Genomic DNA, 22,703 nt, shown 5'->3' on the forward strand with positions numbered 1-22,703 from the left:
AAGGACCACCCTTCCGCATATTTTATTTTTAGCTGCCAGGAGAAGATGTAATTTATTTAGAACAAAGTGATCCAATTCACAACAGAGTTTACATGAGTTTTGTAATAAAATTCATAAAGAAGTGGAAATTTTCATTTGAAATTCGATTCCGGGCAACTAGGCGTACGGTCTGAATCAACTACGAACCAAAGCGGTTCGTATGAGAATAGCCACCAAAAACCTAATCTAACCATGAAATTATGTAAGAATGGAGTAAAATAATAACGGCGGGATCGTCAAAGTAACATCGATACCAAAACGCTTAACATTTTATTTAATTCGTACAGTAACCTTAATTTTCATTCAGACAGGTTCTGCAATTCTCTTCCGAGTGAATTTCAACCCCTGACAAGTTGAATTCAAAGGAAATTTTAAAAGAAAAAAACGAAAAAAATTTTATCTCTAAAAAACTATACGACATACCCAAACAATTTATTCGATACAGAAATATTCAACATCAAATAGAACTAACACCAGAGACAGCATTACTCCTTTCCTCTGTTTTATGGACTAATTTGGTTAATGTCGCCTTATTTATTTTTATTAATTTTTAATATTTTTCTAACACGCTCTCACTCATGGTTAATTTTTTAAGCTTTTTAAACTCTGTTTTTAATGTATTGCACATTGAATTGTGTGTTTTTTCAATCAATATTTGTCAATATTTTTTTACTGTAGTTATATTTTAGCTCTGTTTATTACTTTTTGTTTAGCGTGTGTTTATTTTTTTGTTAAGTTTCTGTGTTTTTATATTTTTGTTTGTTTATCTGCCAACAATTAAATTCTCATTAATTTTTTTGCAAACTTAATTTTCAATTTTAAAACAGTTTTGGTTTTTATGTTTTTGTATAATTTTATTATATGTACACACAATATTTTGCTAAATTATTGTTTCATTGATTTTTTGGTTTAAAATTTATTTATTTTTTTCATTCCTTATAAACATTTAATGCATCAACATAAATAATTATGTATGTATGTATATCACTCAAGCACATTTACTTTTTACAAGCATTATATGTAGTTTTATGGGTTATTTAATTAATTTAATTTTATAATATTTCATTAAATTTTTTTATATGTTTTATGCTTCAAATTGCTGCTCTCGCTGCTTATCTGCGTGCACGCTCGAACTTTCCTTAGCAATTTCAGCGATTTTCGCCATGTTTTGAAAATTTATAATTAATTAGAAATTCTGAAATTCCATTTTCGATAAGTTGTTATGTTTTTAACAACTAATTTTGTATTTTTTTAGCTTTCAAAACTACTTATATGTACATAAATTCACTACGAGTACACTCGTTTAAATTTAAGCCGCTCGCAAGTCTGTGCCTTTCCAATTCATCAACTGTGATATTTATGCCGTATTTTTAACTGTGTGGTATTAAATTTATTATAATTTTTTCTTTTATAAACTTACGCACCATTTGCTCTCCCCTGTTTTGCAGCTCATTTTCCACTTTCATTCTAAAAAAATCCTTAACAAATTATTTTTATGCATTTTTCACACATTTTAATATACAAATAAGCTACGCTATGCACACACACTCTACATAAAACTTAAAAACTTTAGCTTACTTTATTAATTTTGTATTTTTTTTTTTTGTAATTTTAGTTGCAGTTTTTTCGTTTATAATTATACTCTTTTTTAATTATACATCCATTTGTTATATGCATGTAAACTATATATATTCACTTAAAACTAACTCAGCTATGCTTAGTTATTTTTATTTTATTTACTTTATAGTGCACATACATACATATCTGAAATTTATTTTTATTGTTTGTTTTAGCTCTTTTTGCTTAAATTCACTGTCATTTTCAGTTTGCCTTTGTCTACTTGTGTATTTATTTTACACATACACACATACACATGTATGTACTTACTCTATTAAATATAAATATTAACGTATTTAAATTTATTTTACATAAAAATCAGCCAGTTCTGCTTTGTTGCTGCTTTTGTTTTTCCTTTTTTTTTATTAATTATTTGGTCCCGTTGTCTTCAGTTACTTTAACTAATGACATAACCTTTCTACTTGCTTATTTTTAACATACATTTATTTTCTATTTTTTTTACTAAATATTTTTCTTATAAATACATATTTTTTTTGTGTGTGAAAATTAAATACAATACAACCAACACACCCCGTACACCGCACTGACCCTTTGCCAGCTGCGTTTTACGCAGCCGCTACCACAGTCGCTGCCGTCATCGGTGATCAGTCGTCGCGCCGTTCAACAGCTGTGTGCACTCACTGCCTCAGCTGTTGTCGGCCGTTAGACAGCTATTTGTATACATAGCTTCTACTTTCCAATTACATTCAGCTGTCTAACAGCTGATCTCGGCATGATTATCCTTGTAACGGTCACTGTAGCCTTGTATTGTGAATGGTGCCGTATCGACAGCCACCGCGCTGCTGCCACCTCCGCCGACGCCATTACCATTTACAGTTGCCACGCCATTCGGCACCACACCGCTGGACGGTCCATTATGCAGCGTTGCATCAAGCATGCCATTCAACTTCTCTCCACCGCCTTTACCACCAGCACCGTTTGGCAGCTCCTTGCTCATATCAATGCCAGCGGCGCCGGCCATTTTATGGGACGTTGGCGCCGCCTTTACCGACGACGGCATCATCTGTACGTTGGCATAGGATGAGGAGGCAGCGGATTTATTGACGCCGATGCCGCCAACACCGGCGCCTATGCCAGCTCCACCCATCTTGTGCTGCTGCAGACTTTTGCTGAGCGCCGCCGGATCGAGTGTGATGCCATCCAGTTGCGAGGAGAATGACAGTGGCGGCTGTATGGTGGTCGGCGTCGGTTGTGGTGTATCTAAGCTTATAAGCTTCGCCTCCTCGGCCTCAATATGTTGCTGCTGATGATGTTGATGATGATGATTATTATTGTTGTTGCTGTTGTTGTTATTGTTGTGATTGAGCTTGTTCATCTTGATGCCATTGATGCCGTTGTGCATTATTGGTGAATGTTGACTGCTGCTGCTATGTCCACTACCCAAATTGCCCGCTGTCACTGTAATGGGTCCGTTTGCGGTGACACCATTAATGCTGCGCTGTGAATCGTTGGTGGATGGTGGAGCCGCTGTACCACCTACGGCGCCACTCAGCAAAGGTTGATCGCTCTTCGAGTTTGGTAAAATGAAGGAAGTTTCCCAGCAGTCTGTGCCGCTCATACCGCCTGCGTCCAGGTTGAATGCAACATTGGGTGCATCGGGCGATGCGACAGCTGGCGGTGTGCAGATATTGGCGCTGCATGCGGTCGAGGTGGTGGCTACACTTGGGTTGAGATTGTGTGCGCCAGCAATCGAGCTGGCGTAGTCCATGTTTGCAATTAGGCCGACACTTGCACCGCTGGGAAGCGGTATTAGGTAGTCGGATGTGTGGGGCATTGGTAAGCAAAACTCTTCGTTGCCGGGTGGACGTACGGCTGCCAACTGATCGCGATCGGTTGAGAGTGGACGAAAGATGCTTGGCGGCAGGGGGGACTCCATGAGGGCCTCGTCCTGTAGGGGGATGAGCACAAAATATTTTGTTAAAACAAATTTCGAAAAATTAGAAATAAAAGCTTTTTGGCGTTCCAACGCCTTTTCGACTATTATTTTCTTTTGCACTTGCCTGCGCACACTCCATAATCCGCTCTAATAGATTAGTAAAGTTGGGGCGATCTTCTGGTGTGGGATTCCAGCAATCAGCCATAATGCGATAGATCGCTGTCGGGCAGCCAGGTGGTGCGCCAAGACGTCCGCCATTAGCAACCAATTTCATGACTTCAGGGTTTTGTAAACCTGGATATGGCATCATGCCTAAGCTGAAGACCTGTAAAAGCAAAAATTTCTTAGACTAAGGTCTCCTAACGCGCTTCTACACAGCACTTACCTCCCACAGCAGCACACCAAATGACCATACATCTGTCTTGGCGGTGAATATGCCATCCACATATGCCTCTGGTGGCATCCACTTAATCGGCAACATAGCCTTACCACCCTTTCGATAATAGTCACTGCGATAAATGTCACGCGCCATGCCAAAATCGGCGATCTTCACCACTCTGCCGGGACCTTTACTGCTGAGCAAGCAATTGCGCGCAGCTATGTCGCGATGAATGAAACGCTTACTCTCCATGTATTGACAACCCCTGGCTACATCGCGCGCACAAAAGATTAGATCTTTCATTATGAGTGCCGACGGACGTTCGGGCTTGTTGCGTCCCTCACGCAAGAAATTCTTCAGATCGCCACCAGCCAAGAGCTCAAGCACAATGAAACGTGGATGTCGATCAAAGCAAACGCCAAGCAGATGCACCATATTGGGATGATGGAATTTCGCCATGATAGCAGCCTCCATGAGGAAGTCCTCCTCTGCTTGACGTGTGGACATTTCGGGCAGGGTTTTAACGGCCACTGGCATTTCGACGGTGTCGTTGTCGCGTGCGCGATAAAGTCCTTGGTAGACTTCGCCAAAGGCGCCTTGACCGAGTGCTCTGTTTGAGAGAGAGAGAGAGAGAGAGAGAAGTAGTGGCAGAGAGAGATAAGAGAGAGCAAAGCAAAGGAGAGAGAAATGTAGGTCCAGAGTGATGTATAAAAAGAGAGAGAAAAAGATAGCGAGAGTACGAGTGCATGAGCAAATGATCAAAAAAGAAAAATAGTTTTAGAAAAATCTGAAATTCGATTAGGAACTTGTTTGTGCTTACTTTACGAGCCTCAAGCTTTCGCGTGCTATTTGCGGCAGCTGTTTTACATCGATTTGTCCATTTAGTATGCCATCGCAGCCATAATTGGGATTGAAGTTAGTCAGATTAGAATCATCGATATTGTGGCGCAAACGACTGAGTTGTAGATCCTGTTCGAGTAGCATTTTGTGGCGGAGCTTGGCCTGCTTTTTGCGCTGATAGCGATTGTCTGAAAAAGCGAAAAAAAATTGTCAAAAAAATGGGGAATCAAGAAAACGACAAGGGTAGCTGCGTATATGTATGTACGAATAGAGCTCTTGCCTACTGGTTGGTAAGGTTTAGCTATCCCTTCTACTTACACAAAATAATGATGAGCGCAGTAAGCGCAGCGCCCAATAGCACAACCAGGAAAATGAAGAATCCGATGAGATATGAGAATGGTATACGCTCGTCGGAAATCACTGCGGTTGTAGAAAAAAAATGGGACTTCTTAACTAGCGTCTTAAAGTATTTAACACCACGCCCAAACAACTTACCTTCACACGCCGTTTGGTTATCGCGCTTCAATCGCCAGCCATCCGGACATATGCAACGAACCGACGTCCGATATTCATCCAATGCTATGCAACGATAATCACAACCGCAACCTTCGATCGCCGGTATGATAATGACCGAACCAGAGCCGCTGCTCGCACCCTCATAAACAATGTTCAACTCCTTCAAACTGCGACTGGTGCTGATGAACGATGTGCCACCCTCCCCATTCGATTCATTGAGATAAACATCGCCGCCCGCATAGCCGCCACCGCCGCCACCAGTATTGCAACCGCCACCACCGCCACCAAAACCACCTTGTCCATGCTTGTTTACCGCGCTGCCATTGTTGCCCATCACTTCGACGTAGCACGAGTGGCCACCGCGGCCGCCCTGCAGCAAGGCAGCGCCATACTTGGGACTCAGCGCTTGATCGGCTTTGGCGCGCCAGCCGCCACCTGGGCCTGCGGTTTTCAGATTTACTTGCTCGCCATGAATTTGGCCAGTAACGCCGAGACGAATCGGGTTGGGCTTTTGTCCATGCTGAAAGTCTTCATCGATGTATTGTCCGATGCCGAGACCGCCACCGCCGCCAGCGATTACCAGCGGTACAGCCTCGTTCTTGGCAGAGTTGAGCTGTTTTTTTTTTATTTTAGTGAATATTATTATCATTTTTATATTTGTGATTTGGAATACTTACCAGAAATACATAGGACCCGCCACCACCTCCACCAGCACCATTTTCAATATAAATATTCTTCACCATATGCTGTTTCGAGCTGAAACTGTATTTGCTCAAGTCCAGTTCGGGCGTATCAGGGCCGCAACCGTCTTCTTTGGCGCTCAACGACTTGATGCAAGCATTTTCGCCCTGTTGACCCACAAGTATGTAGAGCTCCTCGTTTTTGTGTAGCTCGAGTATAGCCACGGCCATGGCACCACGTGAGGAGCCCACGCCACCGGAACCCAAGCCACCGCTGGCGCCCTTGGCAATAATGCTACAGAGTAAGGAAGCGTGTAAAAATTTAATTTACGTTGCACACTTCGCTCATTAGATTGCACTTACGTATAGTAACCCTCATGTGGCACCTTCCACTTTTGCATGCCCTTGTAGGAACTTTGATCTTCGACGACGTGTACCTCCTTCAGCACATGACTTTGATTACTCTCTTTGTAGGCCGCTTCACATTGTTGCTGTGTCGGTCCTATCATGCCGCGCGTGTCGCACGTAGTTAACTGTAGATCTGTTGAGGAAGAGGTTGGGATTTTGTTTTTATAAAGTCTGACGCCTCTCTAGAGAATATTCACTTACAGTGTTTATTTTCGTAGTCTCGATGCGAGGGACTTCGGAAATTATGCCGCACATCCCAGTAATTATACCCGTTAAGATGCTCTTTCGGTATATTTATGCCAAAACATTCGGGACTCAAGGATACATCATCAACTGCAACGTCCGAGAAGATGCGCATACCCATACGGGCTTCGAAGTGTAGATAGTATCTGTAGGAAAGGGCAAAAATAAGTTTTAACTGACGCCCTTAGAATTCATAGAAGTGAACAAAGGAGAGATCCAGACACACTTATTTGGTTCGGTAAAAAATGTACATACTGACGGCTATAAGACAGAAAATTGGAACTTGAGCCGGCTACAACCTAGAAGATAATTACTTTACATGGGTAGTGGAATACGTAAATAATTGACGAGAGGTTGGGCAGACACTAAATCAGAGCTTCCACTGATATTGCATGTTCGCGTGACATGTTCGCGCCCCTTCAAATATGTGGAGGATTGAAATTTTAGGTTGAACTATATTGTAAGCGCTTTCTCTCTACCTGCCCAATGTTTTCTAGATTTAGGCAACTCGTTATTGGTCAGATGAATTGAGAATGAACAAATTATACTCTCTTTGCTTTACAAGCTTTTTAGATATGACCAAGACCTTACACCCGCCGTCGTCTTTTCTCAGCTTGCTTTTTTTCATAGGCTTCAAGTAAATTGAGCAACGCAATACCTAAAATCACAGTTAATTTGTGCGCCTGAGCCATCGGCGGTCTTGAGTTACTATTTTTGAGATCAGGAGTATTTCATTAAACTTAGAAGGACAGCGTGGTTTTCGTTGCCGGTATTCAGGAAGACCGAAACTGGTAGATCCGTTGGCTTAATTGTTCGCAATAAACACCAACACCAACCATTTCAATGACCGCATCTTTAGACAACCCTTGCGAGAAACCGCGTCCTTAATATAGTTTTGGAGGAATCGATGGAAAGGGCGCAGTAGGCTTTGGAGCCGGTCACTTTTGTCCTGCGATCGATGCGAGCATTAGTACATTTTTCAATTACTCTTGACAGGGTTGTATGTAACTTTCTTTGTTCTTGGATTTGTGGTGATTGTCGTCTGTGAGACAGGTTAGCCGCTACAGCTCTTTTTGTTGAGGACAAATAAATCGCTCTTAGTAACGCTTGTGCTGGTACAGTAGTCTGTGGGGGTTTCTGCTTTGTGATAGTTTTCGTCAAAACCTCAGGCAGAACATGGTTAACCCTTTCAGCACAAAGGGAAACATTTTTCACAAAGAGTTTTTTCGCTCATAAGGAAATTGTGTGACGACATATTTATTTTTTTTTTGTTAATTTGCCTAATTTTTACTTAGCTTTTTTTATCAAAAAATAAACGTCGAAAAAACTTGCAAAAAGTTAGAAAAATAAGAATTTGGAGAAAAACCAAGGCTTTAGAAAAAAACTTTTATAAGGAAAATGTAAATTTTCAGAAAAAATGGAAGGGATACTTTTTTGGATAAAAACAATTTTTTAGAGGAAAAGTAATTAAAAATATAATAAAATATTTGTTAAAAATATTTCGTCGTTTAAAGTACAAAACCGCGTATCATCATTCTGCAAAACCGCGTAACTGACTTTGGCTGCCAAAAATTGGATTTGCTTACACAAGCTCTTGGCTCAAAGCTTATACATTCGTCCTGAAATATACTAGCCAGAAATGCGATTGCTGTATAAAAAAGAGAACCATTTTGAAATATGAGTGTCTTTGCTCTGTAGAAAATAGTTTACATAATTCACATACGCGGGTTTGAATTTTGCTGATACGCTTTTTTGCATTTTGTTGATACGCGGTTTTGCACTTTAAACGACGATTTGTTTGAAAACATTATTTTTTTAGGATAGGAAAATATTTCTTTGTAGCAAAATTTTTAACAAAAGTAGATTAAAACTACATACTATATATAAGCTAAAAAGTTTTAAGGAAAAACTATTTTATAGGAAACACGTTCGCTTTGTCCATTGCTCTATCAACGAACCTTACTGCGTCTCTCTTGACCGAACATACGAACACAGAAACTTTCACCCCACACTTTTTTGAACAAAAACAATCAAAACCTACTTGGATGTGATGTTCGGTAGCAGATATTCAGCACGCAGCCAATCGCTACCCTGATTTTTACTGCTCCACCAAAGCGTCGTAGTTATATTCTCCTTCTCCTTCATTTCAACCACAGAGAGGTTTATGCTACCCGGATTCTTGCCAAACTGATGCACATAAAAACGCACCACGCATGAGTTCCGATACGGTGAATTGGGATTTCCATGCACCAGTGGCGGTGGATTAAAGGTTTTACTGATCATAAAAGCATTGCTAGCAAAACCAATTTGTGAAGCCTTCTCCGAATTATTCATATGTTGATTCATATCGACGAGCATATAATAGCCACCAGTAGCATTCAAGAGATGCTGCTGTGTATGATCGCCATCGGGACCGGTGTCATGTGTGGGGGAAGCACCAGTGTGACGCGACCAAGTCAGCACCGTCTTGCCCGAGTCACGCCAGCCGCACCAATCGTTTTCAAAGTCGCAGCGGCCGCCATAAGGAATTTTATCTGTGAGAAAGAGAAGAAATGCAAGAACAGAATAGTGAATGAGTGATTATATTAATGTATTTCTTTTTGTTTTGAGAGTTCCGACTAGCACTTCACGCCTAACGAATGCCACTCGAGCGTGATTAACTTGACATTGCCGCTGAACCTGTACCAGCGTGTGTTTCGCTCAGCCTGCCTAGCGGTCAAGCTGTAATCAGTGCGGCTTATGAAAATTATTTCAGCCCTGACAGCGACTATCACTCAGCAGCACCAACTAATCACACACTCATCTTCTTACTCATTTACTTTCTTATCTTCCCTTCGGTGCCCACCCCACAACTTACCGCAATTGAGCAATTCATCCTCGCCATCGTCACAGTCTTTGGTGATGTCGCAGATACGCGGTAATGGTATACAAACCGGCACTTTATTCATCATGCACTTAATTTGCGAAGTACTGCACTTCTCTGATTTGGTGCCCTCTGGGAAACAATTTACCATACGCAGATTATCGATAGCCACATGTGCCTTCTGTCCTTCGCTTAGCTTTGGTACAATCTCGAAGACGATGCGAAAGTCACGTGATATGCGACCAAGACGATAGAATTTGCGTGACCACTGACGATAGTTATCGCCCACAACTTCTGCTGGCACCCATGAACTTTCCTGCGAATGCAATGGTTCGACGACTACACGCGAAAGTCCATGGCTCATATCGCTCTGATGCATGTAGACTTCAAGGAAGCATTTTTCCATAGTGGTGCTGAATTGTGGCGAGGTGAGATTCACCTGATCAGTGAGTGGTAGTAGACGCGCGTAGAGAAAGTGGCCTGTAGTTGGGTGGTAGAAGTTTTGTAAAAAAAAAGTAGACAATTTTTTGTTTGAAACATTAACATACCGTTCGCATCTTCTGTGGAGTCTGCAATTGGTCCTGGGTATAGTCCAGTCATATTCTTCTTAACCAGCTCTGTGCCACTTATTACTTGAAAACCATCTTCTAGACCTTCCGACCAATTCCAGGCGCAGGGTGTCTCGAATGTGCATTTAACGCCAAGTTGATCTTCTATTTCTGAGGAAGGGGCATCCGTTTGAGTTTCATAGGGACTCTGTATGTGGGATGAATGAGAGAAATTGTGGACAGAAATTTATTAAGTAGCAAGAATATTCGAGGATGAGGTACAATGCTGGGGTAATAAAAAATAGAACCACATACAAAGCAGAAACAAGCACAAACGGAGATCCAAGATCATTGTGGCCCTGGGTGGGGTCAGGAATAATCAAAGGAGTTTTAGAAGCTTGAAAAGCCACCGCTCTCGCTTTGGCTCGGATAATGGGTCATTCACGCGATAATACGAAAATCATGCGGCCTGAAGGCTGATAAGCTGAATTCTCCTCAAAATGTATACTAGGATGTCCAGCTTTCGCTTGATCGGAAACTGACTTCGGCCGACAGTCGAGTTTATTATTATTCTAAACCATGACGAAATCCCTTTTTTTCACGGATACCTCCAAATTATATACTGGAACAGGATCTGGCGCCTTCTCTAAAGAATTATCTCTGAGAGAGTTTTATAGACTTTATTGGCGTTTCAGAGCTGTCCGCATAAGATTACTTAACCTACTGTTTTACAACAAACTCTGAGGGCAATCAGTGGAAAGAGTCTATGGAATTAAAATCCACCAGATGACTACAGGTTTAAAACTAAATTAGGTATGTGCGGTAATTCGCACTCAGTGTTTTTTCGATATAGGTTGGCAGTTACCGAACGCAGTTGTATCATCATCCACCAATGCTTATGGCCAAAGTTTGGTTTGTTTTGGGCAACCACTCTAACTTGAACTAATCTAATAGCGTCGTCTCAACGAAGAGATTCTGATTTAGGTCACGATTTATCTGCGAGCTTAAAGCGTTGATTACCGTGCGGGCACATATTAGGATTTACTTTACGGAAGACATGTCGTTTACTTTTCATGTATCCTCAGATCTTTTAGAATCAGGACGCCTAGTTAATTAGGCTCTATGACTTTGGAGGCTTCAGCTGTACATACGACTATCCGAATTTCGTCGATGTTTAGAGTAAGTGGAGTGCTGGCGGTTGGTAGTTTGCGCAGTTTTCTGTTGACTCGGAGTGTAGCTTTGTCCGCCGAAGTGTGCAACATGAATTATCGCCTAAATTAGTCGGTCACTGCACTTGAACTTTGTCGGATAGCATAAGGACCTAACTATGGACCAAATCAGCGGCAAAGTTGCAGGTCAATAAGTTTAATAAGAACCACTTCTTCTCTGTAAGTCTACAGAAGACTTTTATTAGGGCTTAAGTTGATTAGTTCTCAACGCTTTAAGGGGTACCGTAAACATTCGCGAATCAATTGCAAATTTAGCAAACGAATCATTCAGTTTCATTTCGTTTGCACTCTCATTAACCACTAATTATTTGATTGCAGCTGATGAAACGGCAAGTACGAACCACACATATGTATGTACATATGTATATGCAAAGCAATTGAATCGCCCATTTCACTATCAACACTTTTGCCTAACTAATGTACACGACAACGACTCTACTATTCCTGTCACCTAATTGATTGAATTAAGCTCATTTCTTCGTGTTCGAAGCAAAAAAAAAATGCGACGTACGTAGCTAGAAGAGCTGTCTGCCTCAGCAACATCCGGCTGCGGCGTGCGGTGGGCTGTTGAAGGAGGCAAAAAATAAATCTGGAGCGGCGCAATAATTTGCGCTTTAATTTAAAATAGCAACAGCTACACTTGCTGCTGCTGCCGCTGTGGTTTTTTTCTTGCGTTTTTTTTCGTTCCGCTGTCACCATAAATTTACCGCAGACTCGAAACTACTTTGTTTCTGTTTTCTATTCCTGCAACGGCTAACGGTTGCCTTTGGACTTGCCTACTGCAAATGTTGCCTGTGGCACGCGGCTGCTCATTAAAGTGACAGTTGCAACATGTAATGCGGTTGTTTCTCGGCCTGTCGTGCGGTGCGGTATGGCATGGTGACGTAGGTAAAGAGGTAAATGCCTTAAGTTCATTTCCGTTAAGTGATTACGACACGCCACAGCTGCGGACACGGTACAAGCAAGCGAAAGAAAGTGGCAGGAAAGCTGAATGACGAGGGAAATGGATTAGAGATTGCGTTAAATATGCAGATAGGCGGATGTTTGGTTGAATAAGGAAGGTGCAGATGACAACGCGCAGAAATTGCAGCTGCGTGCCAGTGTCTAAATATACCTCACTCTATATGTATAAAAAAAAAGTGGGAAAGTCTGCGTTTGATACTTGGCGGATTGGATATTTGTGTTGTGCGTAAAACTCACCGATTTGGGCGCTGTATTGCGCATTTTCTCTTTGATCACCTCCAAGGGATCTCTGTGTTCGTCCACCTCCATATCATCGCCATCGACGTTCCCATTTGTGACACCACCATCCGGTTCATCGGCTTGCCCTTGTGGCGTAAAGCGTTGCTTATTCAATTTGCGTATTTCCGAAATTGAATTGTAAGACTTCTTTGGACTCATCCGCAGTGGCTTGTCGTCAATGGTGCCTGCAAGCGATAGTAAAGCAAAACACCAAAATTCTCATAAAAATATTCAAATTCTTTAACACCTCGCCTCGTTTTACTTACCCGCCTGATTGCCAATAAATTGTGGTGGAAAATGTGTAGCGTATACAGTCCCAACACCGGGTCGCAATTGATCGCCATAACGTTCAGCCGGTCCCAGGCTACCCAGCCCGTCGATTTTGCCTATCGATGAGGTCGCCGAATAGGATGGATACCCCGCACTATTGCCGCTTATGCCACCACCTGGTCCGCCCACCGAAGGCTTCATCAGCTCCTTGCGTAACGATTCAATGCCACGTCGTCCGCTACCCCGATCTGGCCGCGCACCCAAACCGGATAGATTAAGTCGACGCCGATTGCTATCACCGCGTACACCACCACCACGCCCGCCCAGTGGCGGTAGACGCGTGCCATCGGTGCCATCGAAGTCATCATAGAGTGGCATGCCGCGTTGTAGCATTGTTGCCATGGTCGCTTGTGGTACGGGCATGTCGCGCGTGCGTCCATTGCGTAACTGTTTGCCGCTGCCCAAGTAATTGTGCTGCTGCGCGGCAGCAATCGAATTGTAGTTGGTGTGATTGAGTAGCGGCCGCTGACATGCGACCGGTGTAAGCGTGGTCCAGCTGCTCAGTGCAAAGAAAAGGAGCGCAATGCCTAGTAGTTTGCGCGTCGAAGTGGACAATAATGGCGACGACGTAGCGGTGGACTTCGCTGAAGTGCAGTGTGGCATTTTGTGGTGAACAGAGCGGGTGCGAGTGGGCTAGCTTGTGAAGTGCGCTTAGAAGTGCGCAATGTGTGCTGTATTCGGCGCCTAATGTTTGCTTAGTTTTTTGATGTTGAGCGGTGATTTTTTTCGCTTGTTTTTTACGTACGCTAAGAGATGTTGTTTGATAGTTCCTAATTAAAATTGTTTTGTTTTTGGTTTTTGGTTTTTTGTGTCTTAATTTCTTTTTTGGTTCTGTTATATAAATTCACTACTTTCAAGTCTTTTGCAGAGACTGCACCGTTGATTTTTGGTTAAAAATTCTATTTCTTCCAGCACTTTGGCAACATTTTCGACGGCGCGGTTGGCACATTTTTCTGCATTTTTGTTTAAATTTCCTGTAACAAGGTTTTGTAGATTTTTCTGCGCCTCCCCACCGCTTAAGATTGAGTTTGTTTATGGCGTGGCATGGACTATGGATATTTCCATGCCTTCAATGGTGTTTTTTCTGGTTGCCGGAGTACAACCATGATTTATATTAAAAAACTGGAAAACCTGGAAATAGGAGATTAAAAGAATTTGGAAATTTGAACATTTGGTCAATATTTTGTAAGGAATGTGTACATTAGAGTGCATCACTCTCCATACAAAAAAAGTCGGTGCAGTATTTTTTATTATCGGAATATTAAAATCCATTATATCTTAAGATTTCCAAGATCCAAGTGACACATTTTAAAATACCTACAAAACCAAAAAAAAAATGTGTGTTAAATTTTTTTTTTCCAAAAAATTGTTTTAAAATTTTTTTTCCAAAAAAATATTTTGAATGATAGAAGAACTTAAGCTTTAAAGATCTGCATACAAATATTTGAAAATTTTATCAACGGAATAAAATTAATAATTTTTGGAAGCAGTTTAAAATTAGTCCAGCTGTCATACTTCTTAATTTTTTCCGAAATATTTTGGCTAAGGTTCCAAAATATAAAAAAATTTTAAGTTCCGGCGAAAAAAACGCAATTTGTTTTTTAAAGCACCCTAATGTACAGACATGAGAGGTCAGAAGTTATACACAAATATATTTTTTTGGTATTTTTGTTTTGTTATATGCATGCTGTACACATCATAGTCCGTTTGTTGGATATTTTGGCATATTTTTTTTGTTTTAGCAAAAGTTTGGTCCAATGACTCCACATTCGTTTACTTGCTCCTAAAGAGAGAAATGCTTTTCTTCTTGCTTGAAAACTCGTAGCTCGCAGTCAGCAAATACAGTAACGAATGAACATACATTCTCATCTCAGTGGGCTTCAATTGTAATGCGAGCTGGATTTTTATGGACGGAGCTAACGATTTCAATTTCGCCAGATTTTTTCTTTAAGTTGTTGCGTTTTTTAAGGAGCCGAAGTACTCGTATTTGAACCGCTACTCGTGAGAAAAATGCTGAGAAGATTCCACCTTATTCTCCTGCACACAGCTGGCGAAGTAACCAGTTGCTTGCGACAGTCTTAAGTCTTACTGAATGGATTTCCTCAGGACAAAGCCTGGTCAACAATCTCAGGATGGAGATTTTCCATTTAGCTAAGAAGCTCTTTCCACCGCCGACGATCCTCCTCTCGTTTATCCGACTTGACGTGCCTCTGATAAGCACAGCTTCACGGTCATTGGACACAGCCCTGATGATCAGCAGTATCACTCGTTTCCCCATATTAAACTGATTTGAAAATACCCAGAAGTGAATGAGAGATAAGTCAGGCATTCCCTAACCGATCTCGATTGCACCTAAAGATCTTAAAGCCGCTTTGATATCAGCATAAATATTACAACCTAGGCCGGGTGGGAGCTTAACAGTGCTTCCTGCCTTTCGCTGCACAGCCTGCGCCAGCCTAAAAGGGCTAAACACAAGTTTGGCATATGCCTCAATACCCTACAATGCGCAGTTAGAAAGGCAGTGACCATTTTACCTACCTCATCAATAGGCATAAGGTTTCTTAGCTGATATTTGTGGAATGTCGATTTTTACCAATTTTTTTATCTCCTGAGTTCGCCAGCAATACTGATCATAATTTGCCAGAAAAATTTGGTATGTTCACTTTACACTGCTCCTTGATAAACCGAGGAGTTCTAGGCGTATAAATCCCTTGACTGCCCTTTCCTCATCAAAATATCATCCAAATTTTCCACATGTAAGTACCGCGGCCATTAATATGTAGTAGAAGGCAATCCCAAGCCGGCTCAGCCGAAGCTTCATATAGCTTCAAGGAAAGGGGTGCCGCTCTTCGACATAAGTTCCATATTGTTGACCTCAGGTTGGAGTTGTTTATCTCTGGGTAATAAACCGTTACAATACCATGGTCGATATTGGAGCCATCGGTTTACCAGATGCGACTATTCTGCCTAGGCAAAGGTCGTTCCTCTTTATAGTCTAGGAAGAAGACCTTAAGTTGTGTTCAAAGCAGTACCTCAGAAGGCAACTTTCAAGAAAGCCAACACGTATTCCCGCTCTATGCTAGATTTTTGGAGTATTATGCCACACTGATTAAACCTAATTAGTCGACTCTTGAAAGGTTGTAGCCTTTCACAAAGTTTCGTTATGAGGAACTTGTGTCATGTTAAAAAGCAGGACCTCCTTTCTGTGAATCGCCCAAAGTACACTAAGATTCCAGCAATATAATGCGACGTTGCTGGACCAAGATTCATGCGAAACTCGCTGAAATATTAAGAATTCACGGGTATGGCGCAAATCAAACCAAATCGGCTTCCATTTGAACTCAGAACAAGTAACATAGAAAACCATTTTTTCACCTGAAAAAAGCAGCTCTAAAGGCAAATCGGGCGTGTTTGTTACAACAAATGGTGGACTCAAAGCGTAAAATCAAGGGCCAACCAAATAAAATATTCATGGAAAAACACTATAGCCGTGCAACTAGTGGGATTAGCTCGCAGTGATCTACTATTTCAAAAAAAAAAACGGTAAGGAAACTTTGAAGCGTCGCAATGTGATGTCCTAATTCACCCGCCACATTCAACAGATATTGCTTTTCCTACTGTCGTTACATTCGGTCGATAGTTGATGGCCACTTCGAGCAGCATTCCATTTTTATGAAGCTGCCAAAACTTGAGTCGGAATTTGGATGTCCGGAAATGAGACGAGACATTTTTTCAACAATTAATATGAAATTATAAAGGTTAGGTCTCCAGTCGTTGGCATAATGCAGCTAGCTGGGAGTGCAGTCACCGATAATATCACTCGTTATGAAAAGCGCATTAAACTCGTCAAGCCTGAATGCCGCCTCTGCCTTGAAGACGATGCGACTTCAGAACATATTTTCTGTTACTGTCCGGCTTTGGCTGAACAGAGATTAGTCGATTTTGAAGGTTTCGACTATAGACTCTTTAGTTACACAGGACCAATTGTGGACATGAACTGCATAAGGACAGTGACGGACGTACAACGTATACAGTGACTCACGTCCTAAATAGTGCAGCCAAAAAAAAGTTTTTTTTTTTAATATTCACAAAGTTTTTCATGGTATATAATTTATGTTATTTTTTTTTATAAAAATGTGTACATATAAAAACTAGGAAAATTCGGAAAAGTTTTCATTATATTTCATGAAAAATTTAAAATTTTTTATTTTTTTTAGAAATTTCGGGTATGCAGCTTTGTAGTCTTTTAAATTTTAGTCTGATAAAGCTTAAGTTCAAATAGCTAAAAATTACAGTTAATTTCTGAGGGTGTTGCGTATTTTCTTTTATATAACGCATAAACAATTTTTTTTTTTTGATCTATGTAGAAGTGGAAAATTTTTATGAAAATGAAAGGAAGTCTTTTGCTGAACTCTCCTAATTTTTGTACAATATGTGGAATTTTGGTTTTTATAGTGTTTTTTGTACCATGAAATATATTTTTATAAAAAAATAACATAAATTATTTAGCATGTAAAACTTTGTGAATGCTAACGATTTAAACTGTGAGCCACTACATGTATATATGTATGTAGTTTAGTGCTTACTCCGTCTATGGACGAGATACATAGTTACTTAACGGTGGTACTGGAGGGATTGGTACCCAGACGATCAAGGCTTTGGATGCTTTCCACTCGTAAGACAAAACGTAGGTATGAAACTACATAATATGCCTTTGCACATACATTTTTTTTTTTAATTGTCTGCATTTCGTATTTATATTTTACTTTTTTCTACATTAGCTTACTAAAAATTACACGCCTTTTTTTGGTACATTTTTTTTGTAGCGAATATTTGTATTTTTGCCAATCACGAGTACTTTTCGTTACTCCACCAAAATCCAACTTTCGCTTTTACCACAATTACACAAATTTCACTTGCTTCAACGCAAAATTTTCACTTTCATTTTTCAACGAAAAACTTTGTGGCCGATTTCTTCACCACTCCTTTTCATTCCAAATAAAAATTTTCACTTCGATTTGCTTTCAATTTGCTTTCACTGTGCTTCGCAATCCAATCCTATTCGGCACTTTGCTCCACAGCTTTTCGTAGCCTAAATTTGGCAGTCTCGTTTCTTGCAAACTTTTTTTCGGCCAAGCCATATTGCACAATTTTTTTTTACTAATATTTTTTTGGGGTTGAAATGCACAAATTTCACATTATTTTAAAATTTTTACTTACACACACATGGATTTGTGTTTTTTTTTGCAACGAAATTTAATACATTTTCACTGAAAAACTGGCTTATTAGAAATTTTTGTATGCGAGCAGTGAAAAAGTTGGTTGCGTCTTCTGCGCAGAAATAATTTGCAAAACATTTTTTTCACGCTGCTCGGCCTGAAAATTGGATGCTGTTTTTGGACGGCGACCGCAGCAGCACCAGCAGGCGAAGCAGCAAAAGAGGCACAAGAAGAAGAGGCAGAGCAGAATGATGGCAATAGCCGCAGCAAAGTTTAGCCAAGACGAAGTATGCAGTATAAGAAGAAGCAGCGGAGAAGCAGTGGAGACGCAGCAACACTAGTAGCAATAGCAGCGGCAGCAGGAGCCAGAGAACTCTACAATTAGCCAGAAGAGAGTTGCTTAGCGTGAGAGACAAAAAGCCAACGAAGTTTTTGGCAGGATGTCGTGGAATTGCAATGGAACAATTTAGCCGATGTCGCTGCAAAATAATGAGCGGAAATTTGGTTTGAGTAACGCTTTTGCAGAAAATGGCGAGCCATTCAAACACTCTCACATGCTGTTGAAAGGATATATACACACACATACTCGTACACAGGCGCATGCATGGATGCTGGCTGGTACAGCTTCGTGCTCGTAAAATTACTCCAAACAAAGTCAACGATTGTGGGGCGTCACTGAAAATTTCACTTTTAACATTTTCTTTTAATTTTTGACGTTTGCGTCGGCGTTGAAGTTGAGGTTGCGAGCGCGGAGTATACGGTGTTTGCGTCGGTCATAGCAGAACTAGGAGCGGCGACTGCGCTGCTGACGTTAGTGAATGATGGTAGCAGAGCAAATGGTCCACTGGTTATAAACAACATTTGTTAGCTTTTTTTTTGCTGTGATTGTTGTTGTATGAAATGGCGTTGAGGTGATATTTCAGTGATTGATTTTTCTATTTGATGGCCTAAATAATTATGCAGATAAAGAGAAAAATGCCAAATTTTCGGTGAAAATTATTATGCATACATACATACGCTTTTTCAGCAGTTAGATTTCTTACGTTGAACAAAAAATATCTTAAGCGTTTATTCGCGTTAAGAAATTTATTGCCGGGCTCGTGTGGAAATCTTCCATCATCCAGCAGTCGCTTGGAGATTGAAACTTAGTCCGCTATACATATTGGTAGACTAACTTTCAAAATGCGTTTAAGTGTCTTACCCATTTCTCAGTTTTACTTGTGCTTATAAAAATAGCGCCTGAAATTATGCAATAAAACATATCTGTTCAGCTTGAGCTAACACACACCTGCGTGTAGAAAGGCGACACTTAGGCATATTAAATGCACTTCTCAAATGTCATACGACAGAATTTACTACTAATAAGTACAGCAAACTGGGTGACATCTTAAAGCCTGCTCAACACGATTGGAGTTTGTGCATCTGTCTTTGCTGCCTGAATCGAACTAATTATCCAAGAGGTTTAACGCCTGCAAGCTGAACCGACGGCGATTCGAATATCGTCAAGCAGAGTTGGCAGCTCATGGTTACTTTAAAAAGGAAAAAACCCCTACTCCCTCTAATGCTCATTGGCTAGCATCCTATGATGGCTAGAGCGCGATTCTTACTCCCAAGGGCCAGAGCTCTAGATGAAGTTCTCAAATTTTAATCTTATCTCAGGCTTATGAAGTGCGCAACAGACCTGACGAACGCCTAAAAGCAATCATGCTCACCCTCGCCACTCTTAATCCAGTCTATCGCTTTTTCTGTTCTTTGAACGATGTTTTTTCATATTCAAGTTTATGAGTAGGTTAGTTACTAAACACTTTTTACTTCAAATGACCAGTTGTGAAAACGAAGGACAAATCTTAGAGAAGAAAATAGCTGTATATTTGAAAATATGGTGGACCCATGTTTAAGGATCGGAGACTCTACAGGCGAGCTCCTAAGCATTAAAACATTGAAGAAGAGCGTTCATTGTGAGATCTCAACTCCGAAATTTTATAAAATAGCATGATGATAAACGCGGACGTAAAGTAACACAGCTGAAACTTTGCAGCGACCAGATGTCTTAGAAAGACATATACAAAGTTGCGGTTTTCTCGAATGAAACAACTTAAGCATCAATGGACAATCTCTTAAAAATTTGCTATATTATCTGAACGACTTCTTGAATATTAAAGCGAAAAAATACTCCTATTACCACTACAAGAGCTGTATAAAGGAGAATAATCGAGAAATATTTGCAGTAGCTTTTAAGGGAAATTGCTGATATTTTACCAGAGTTCATGTGCCAAAGTTACAAGGTGGTCCGTCATAGGAAACTTCTAATCACGATTCCAAGCGCACTTAGCCTTATACGTAAAGGTGTCGGGTGCTGGACCTATCCATGCGAGCAGTCGCTAGAAGACTTAGTCAACACCCACTTTCCGAGATGCATGGACTCGGCAGCCCTCTCTAGTGAGGGAGTTATAGCGAGTAGAATGGCCAATCAACAGTTTTGAGCACCACAAATCTACGGAAGTAGACGGAATATTCTCTGTCTTGCTTCAGAAGGCTATTCACCTTGTGATACCGTGACTCAAGGCGATATTTTTTATTACTGTTTGAAGCTGAGCTATGTGCCGGTACTGTGGAGGGAAGCAAGGGTTTTTTATACCCAAGGAAGGCGGACAACCCAGTTTTCTCTAAGGAATACAAGCACATAGGTCTGACCGCACGTCTTTCTTAAGCGAAGCTATTATGAATAGCATTGAATCAATAGGCTCAGAACCTACTGTTTCGCAGACGAGCATGCCTATGTATACCGCAAAGTGGCGCACCCTATTATGGCTACTAACGTTCAACAAATTACTAAAGGAATTCGAGGGACAAAGATCCAAACTAGTGGCGCATGCAGACGAAATAGCCATAGTAGTAACAGGGAAGTATCTAGACACTATCAGTAATATGATGAACAACGCCCTCAAAGTCATTGACCAATGCGCATCTCGGGAAGGGCTAGGGGCTAATGCAGACAAACAGACCATATGCTTTTCACAAGAAGTTATCAGGTCCCAATATGGAGACCACCGAGGCTAGGTATTATAGAGCTGTAAATCAAAGATCATACAAAGAATTTGGGAGTAAGCTGCTGTGGAAGCGCGATGGTGAGGAAAAGATGAAGAACGCTGGCCAGATTAACCTAACTTAACCTTACGTGGTGATCTATGACTTTATTTACAGTTTTTCCCTCTTGCTATAAAAGAGTCATGGAGATAAATGTACTTTAAATCGAAAGCAATTTTTGTGACGTCAATATATTTTCAGTATGACATTTTTGAACTAAACGGTTGAAATGAAAAAGCGCCAGAAAAAGGGATGGGATGGCGGCCATGGCTGGACCAATTAGTAATAAAATGAAGATTAAAATTAAGGTAACGATTAAGATTCAGATTAAGGTAAAGTTAACATTAAGATTCAGATTACGGCGAAGATTAAAATTAAGACTAAGATTAAGATAAGCATTTAGATTAAGATTAAGGTTTAGGTTAAGATAAAGATAAAGGATAAGATTAGAATTTAAATTAAGATTAGGGTAAAGATTAAGATTAAGGTTAAGATCAAGCTAAGATAAAAAAAATTTAAATTAAAATTTTTAATAAAATTAAAATTAATATTAAGGTTAAGATTTAAATTAAATTTAAGGTTAATATTAGGCTTGGGATAAATATTAGGAATAAGATTAATATAAAGATTTAGATTTAGATTATAGTTTAAGCTAAGATGAAGATAAAGGATTTTCTTAAAGTTAAGATTAAGATTAAGACTAGGATTAAGATTAATACTAAGACTAGGATAAAGATTTGGATTAAAGTTTAGATTAAGATAAGGATAAAGGATACAAAGAAAATTTAACTTAAGATTGAGATTAAGATTAACATTATGATTAGGGTTAAGACTAAGATTAAGATTTAGATCACGATTAAAATTAACACTATGATTTTGATTAAGATTAAAATTACAATTGCGATTACGATTAAGATTAAGAAAATTTGTCATTATTATGTAGAAAAATATGGTGACTTATACGGCTAAAAGGAAGACAAAGCATCATATCAGTCGCGCTTGGGTTCCAGGTAGGTACAATATTTTTTTAATTCCTGAGTCCTTTCCCATCAGTCCTTCCCCAGAGGTCAATCGCGTAAAAAGCTGTTTACGTTTAATTGGGAATTGCTGAATAAATTTTCGGTATTATTTTTAATTGCATACGCAATCTCCAAAAGTATTTTACTACTAAAAGCCAGTTTTAGTTAGTCAAAGATATTAAATAGCCCCAAAGAATTGGTTTTAATTAAGGAAGAAAGAGATAGATCGCTATTTGAAATAGCAAAAATAGTTTGAGACTTAATTTAACTTCAAAACTTTTTATGTTTTTTCCAAAACCATAAAATCTGCTTCATTTTTTTTTTGACTCTCTATTAGAAACAATCTTAGAAAGCAACTATTTATCATAATATGGGTGTCTCTACATATTTGTAGGTAAGCGCATACATTAGTAAGCCATGCTGCTGCGAAGCCAATGCCTCGCTGCTCGCTTCGTGGCTACAGAAAACATCAGCAAAGCTGCACACTTTAAATCCCTTTTGTAACAAACCAGCGAGCAACTCAAATCCGGCTCTCTAATTTGTTACC

At 40.1% G+C, this 22,703-nt stretch overlaps 1 protein-coding gene across 2 annotated transcripts in view; it reads right to left on the reverse strand.

Annotated features, from left to right (window-relative positions):
* Nucleotides 1–1,632: 1,632 nt before the first annotated feature.
* LOC118744780 (ALK tyrosine kinase receptor) overlaps nucleotides 1,633–22,703 on the reverse strand; it is a 48,042-nt gene continuing 26,971 nt past the window's right edge. Inside the window, exons 2-15 of one of the 2 annotated variants that reach the window (XM_036478095.1) lie at nucleotides 12,768–13,962; nucleotides 12,460–12,686; nucleotides 10,031–10,238; nucleotides 9,477–9,962; nucleotides 8,661–9,153; nucleotides 6,578–6,765; nucleotides 6,332–6,509; nucleotides 5,966–6,263; nucleotides 5,268–5,901; nucleotides 5,091–5,192; nucleotides 4,753–4,960; nucleotides 3,939–4,542; nucleotides 3,678–3,878; nucleotides 1,633–3,565 (exon numbers count right to left, since the gene is read on the reverse strand). In XM_036478095.1, coding sequence (XP_036333988.1) covers nucleotides 2,372–3,565; nucleotides 3,678–3,878; nucleotides 3,939–4,542; nucleotides 4,753–4,960; nucleotides 5,091–5,192; nucleotides 5,268–5,901; nucleotides 5,966–6,263; nucleotides 6,332–6,509; nucleotides 6,578–6,765; nucleotides 8,661–9,153; nucleotides 9,477–9,962; nucleotides 10,031–10,238; nucleotides 12,460–12,686; nucleotides 12,768–13,434 — 5,688 coding nt within the window. In that variant the 5' untranslated portion in view covers nucleotides 13,435–13,962 and the 3' untranslated portion in view covers nucleotides 1,633–2,371. The remainder of the gene's footprint in view (nucleotides 3,566–3,677; nucleotides 3,879–3,938; nucleotides 4,543–4,752; nucleotides 4,961–5,090; nucleotides 5,193–5,267; nucleotides 5,902–5,965; nucleotides 6,264–6,331; nucleotides 6,510–6,577; nucleotides 6,766–8,660; nucleotides 9,154–9,476; nucleotides 9,963–10,030; nucleotides 10,239–12,459; nucleotides 12,687–12,767; nucleotides 13,963–22,703) is intronic. The other variant, XM_036478094.1, reaches the window with a different exon arrangement.

Source organism: Rhagoletis pomonella, unplaced genomic scaffold, assembly GCF_013731165.1.
Source record: "Rhagoletis pomonella isolate Grant_MI unplaced genomic scaffold, Rhpom_1.0 Rhpom_scaffold_00008, whole genome shotgun sequence".
Lineage (NCBI taxonomy): Eukaryota > Metazoa > Arthropoda > Insecta > Diptera > Tephritidae > Rhagoletis > Rhagoletis pomonella.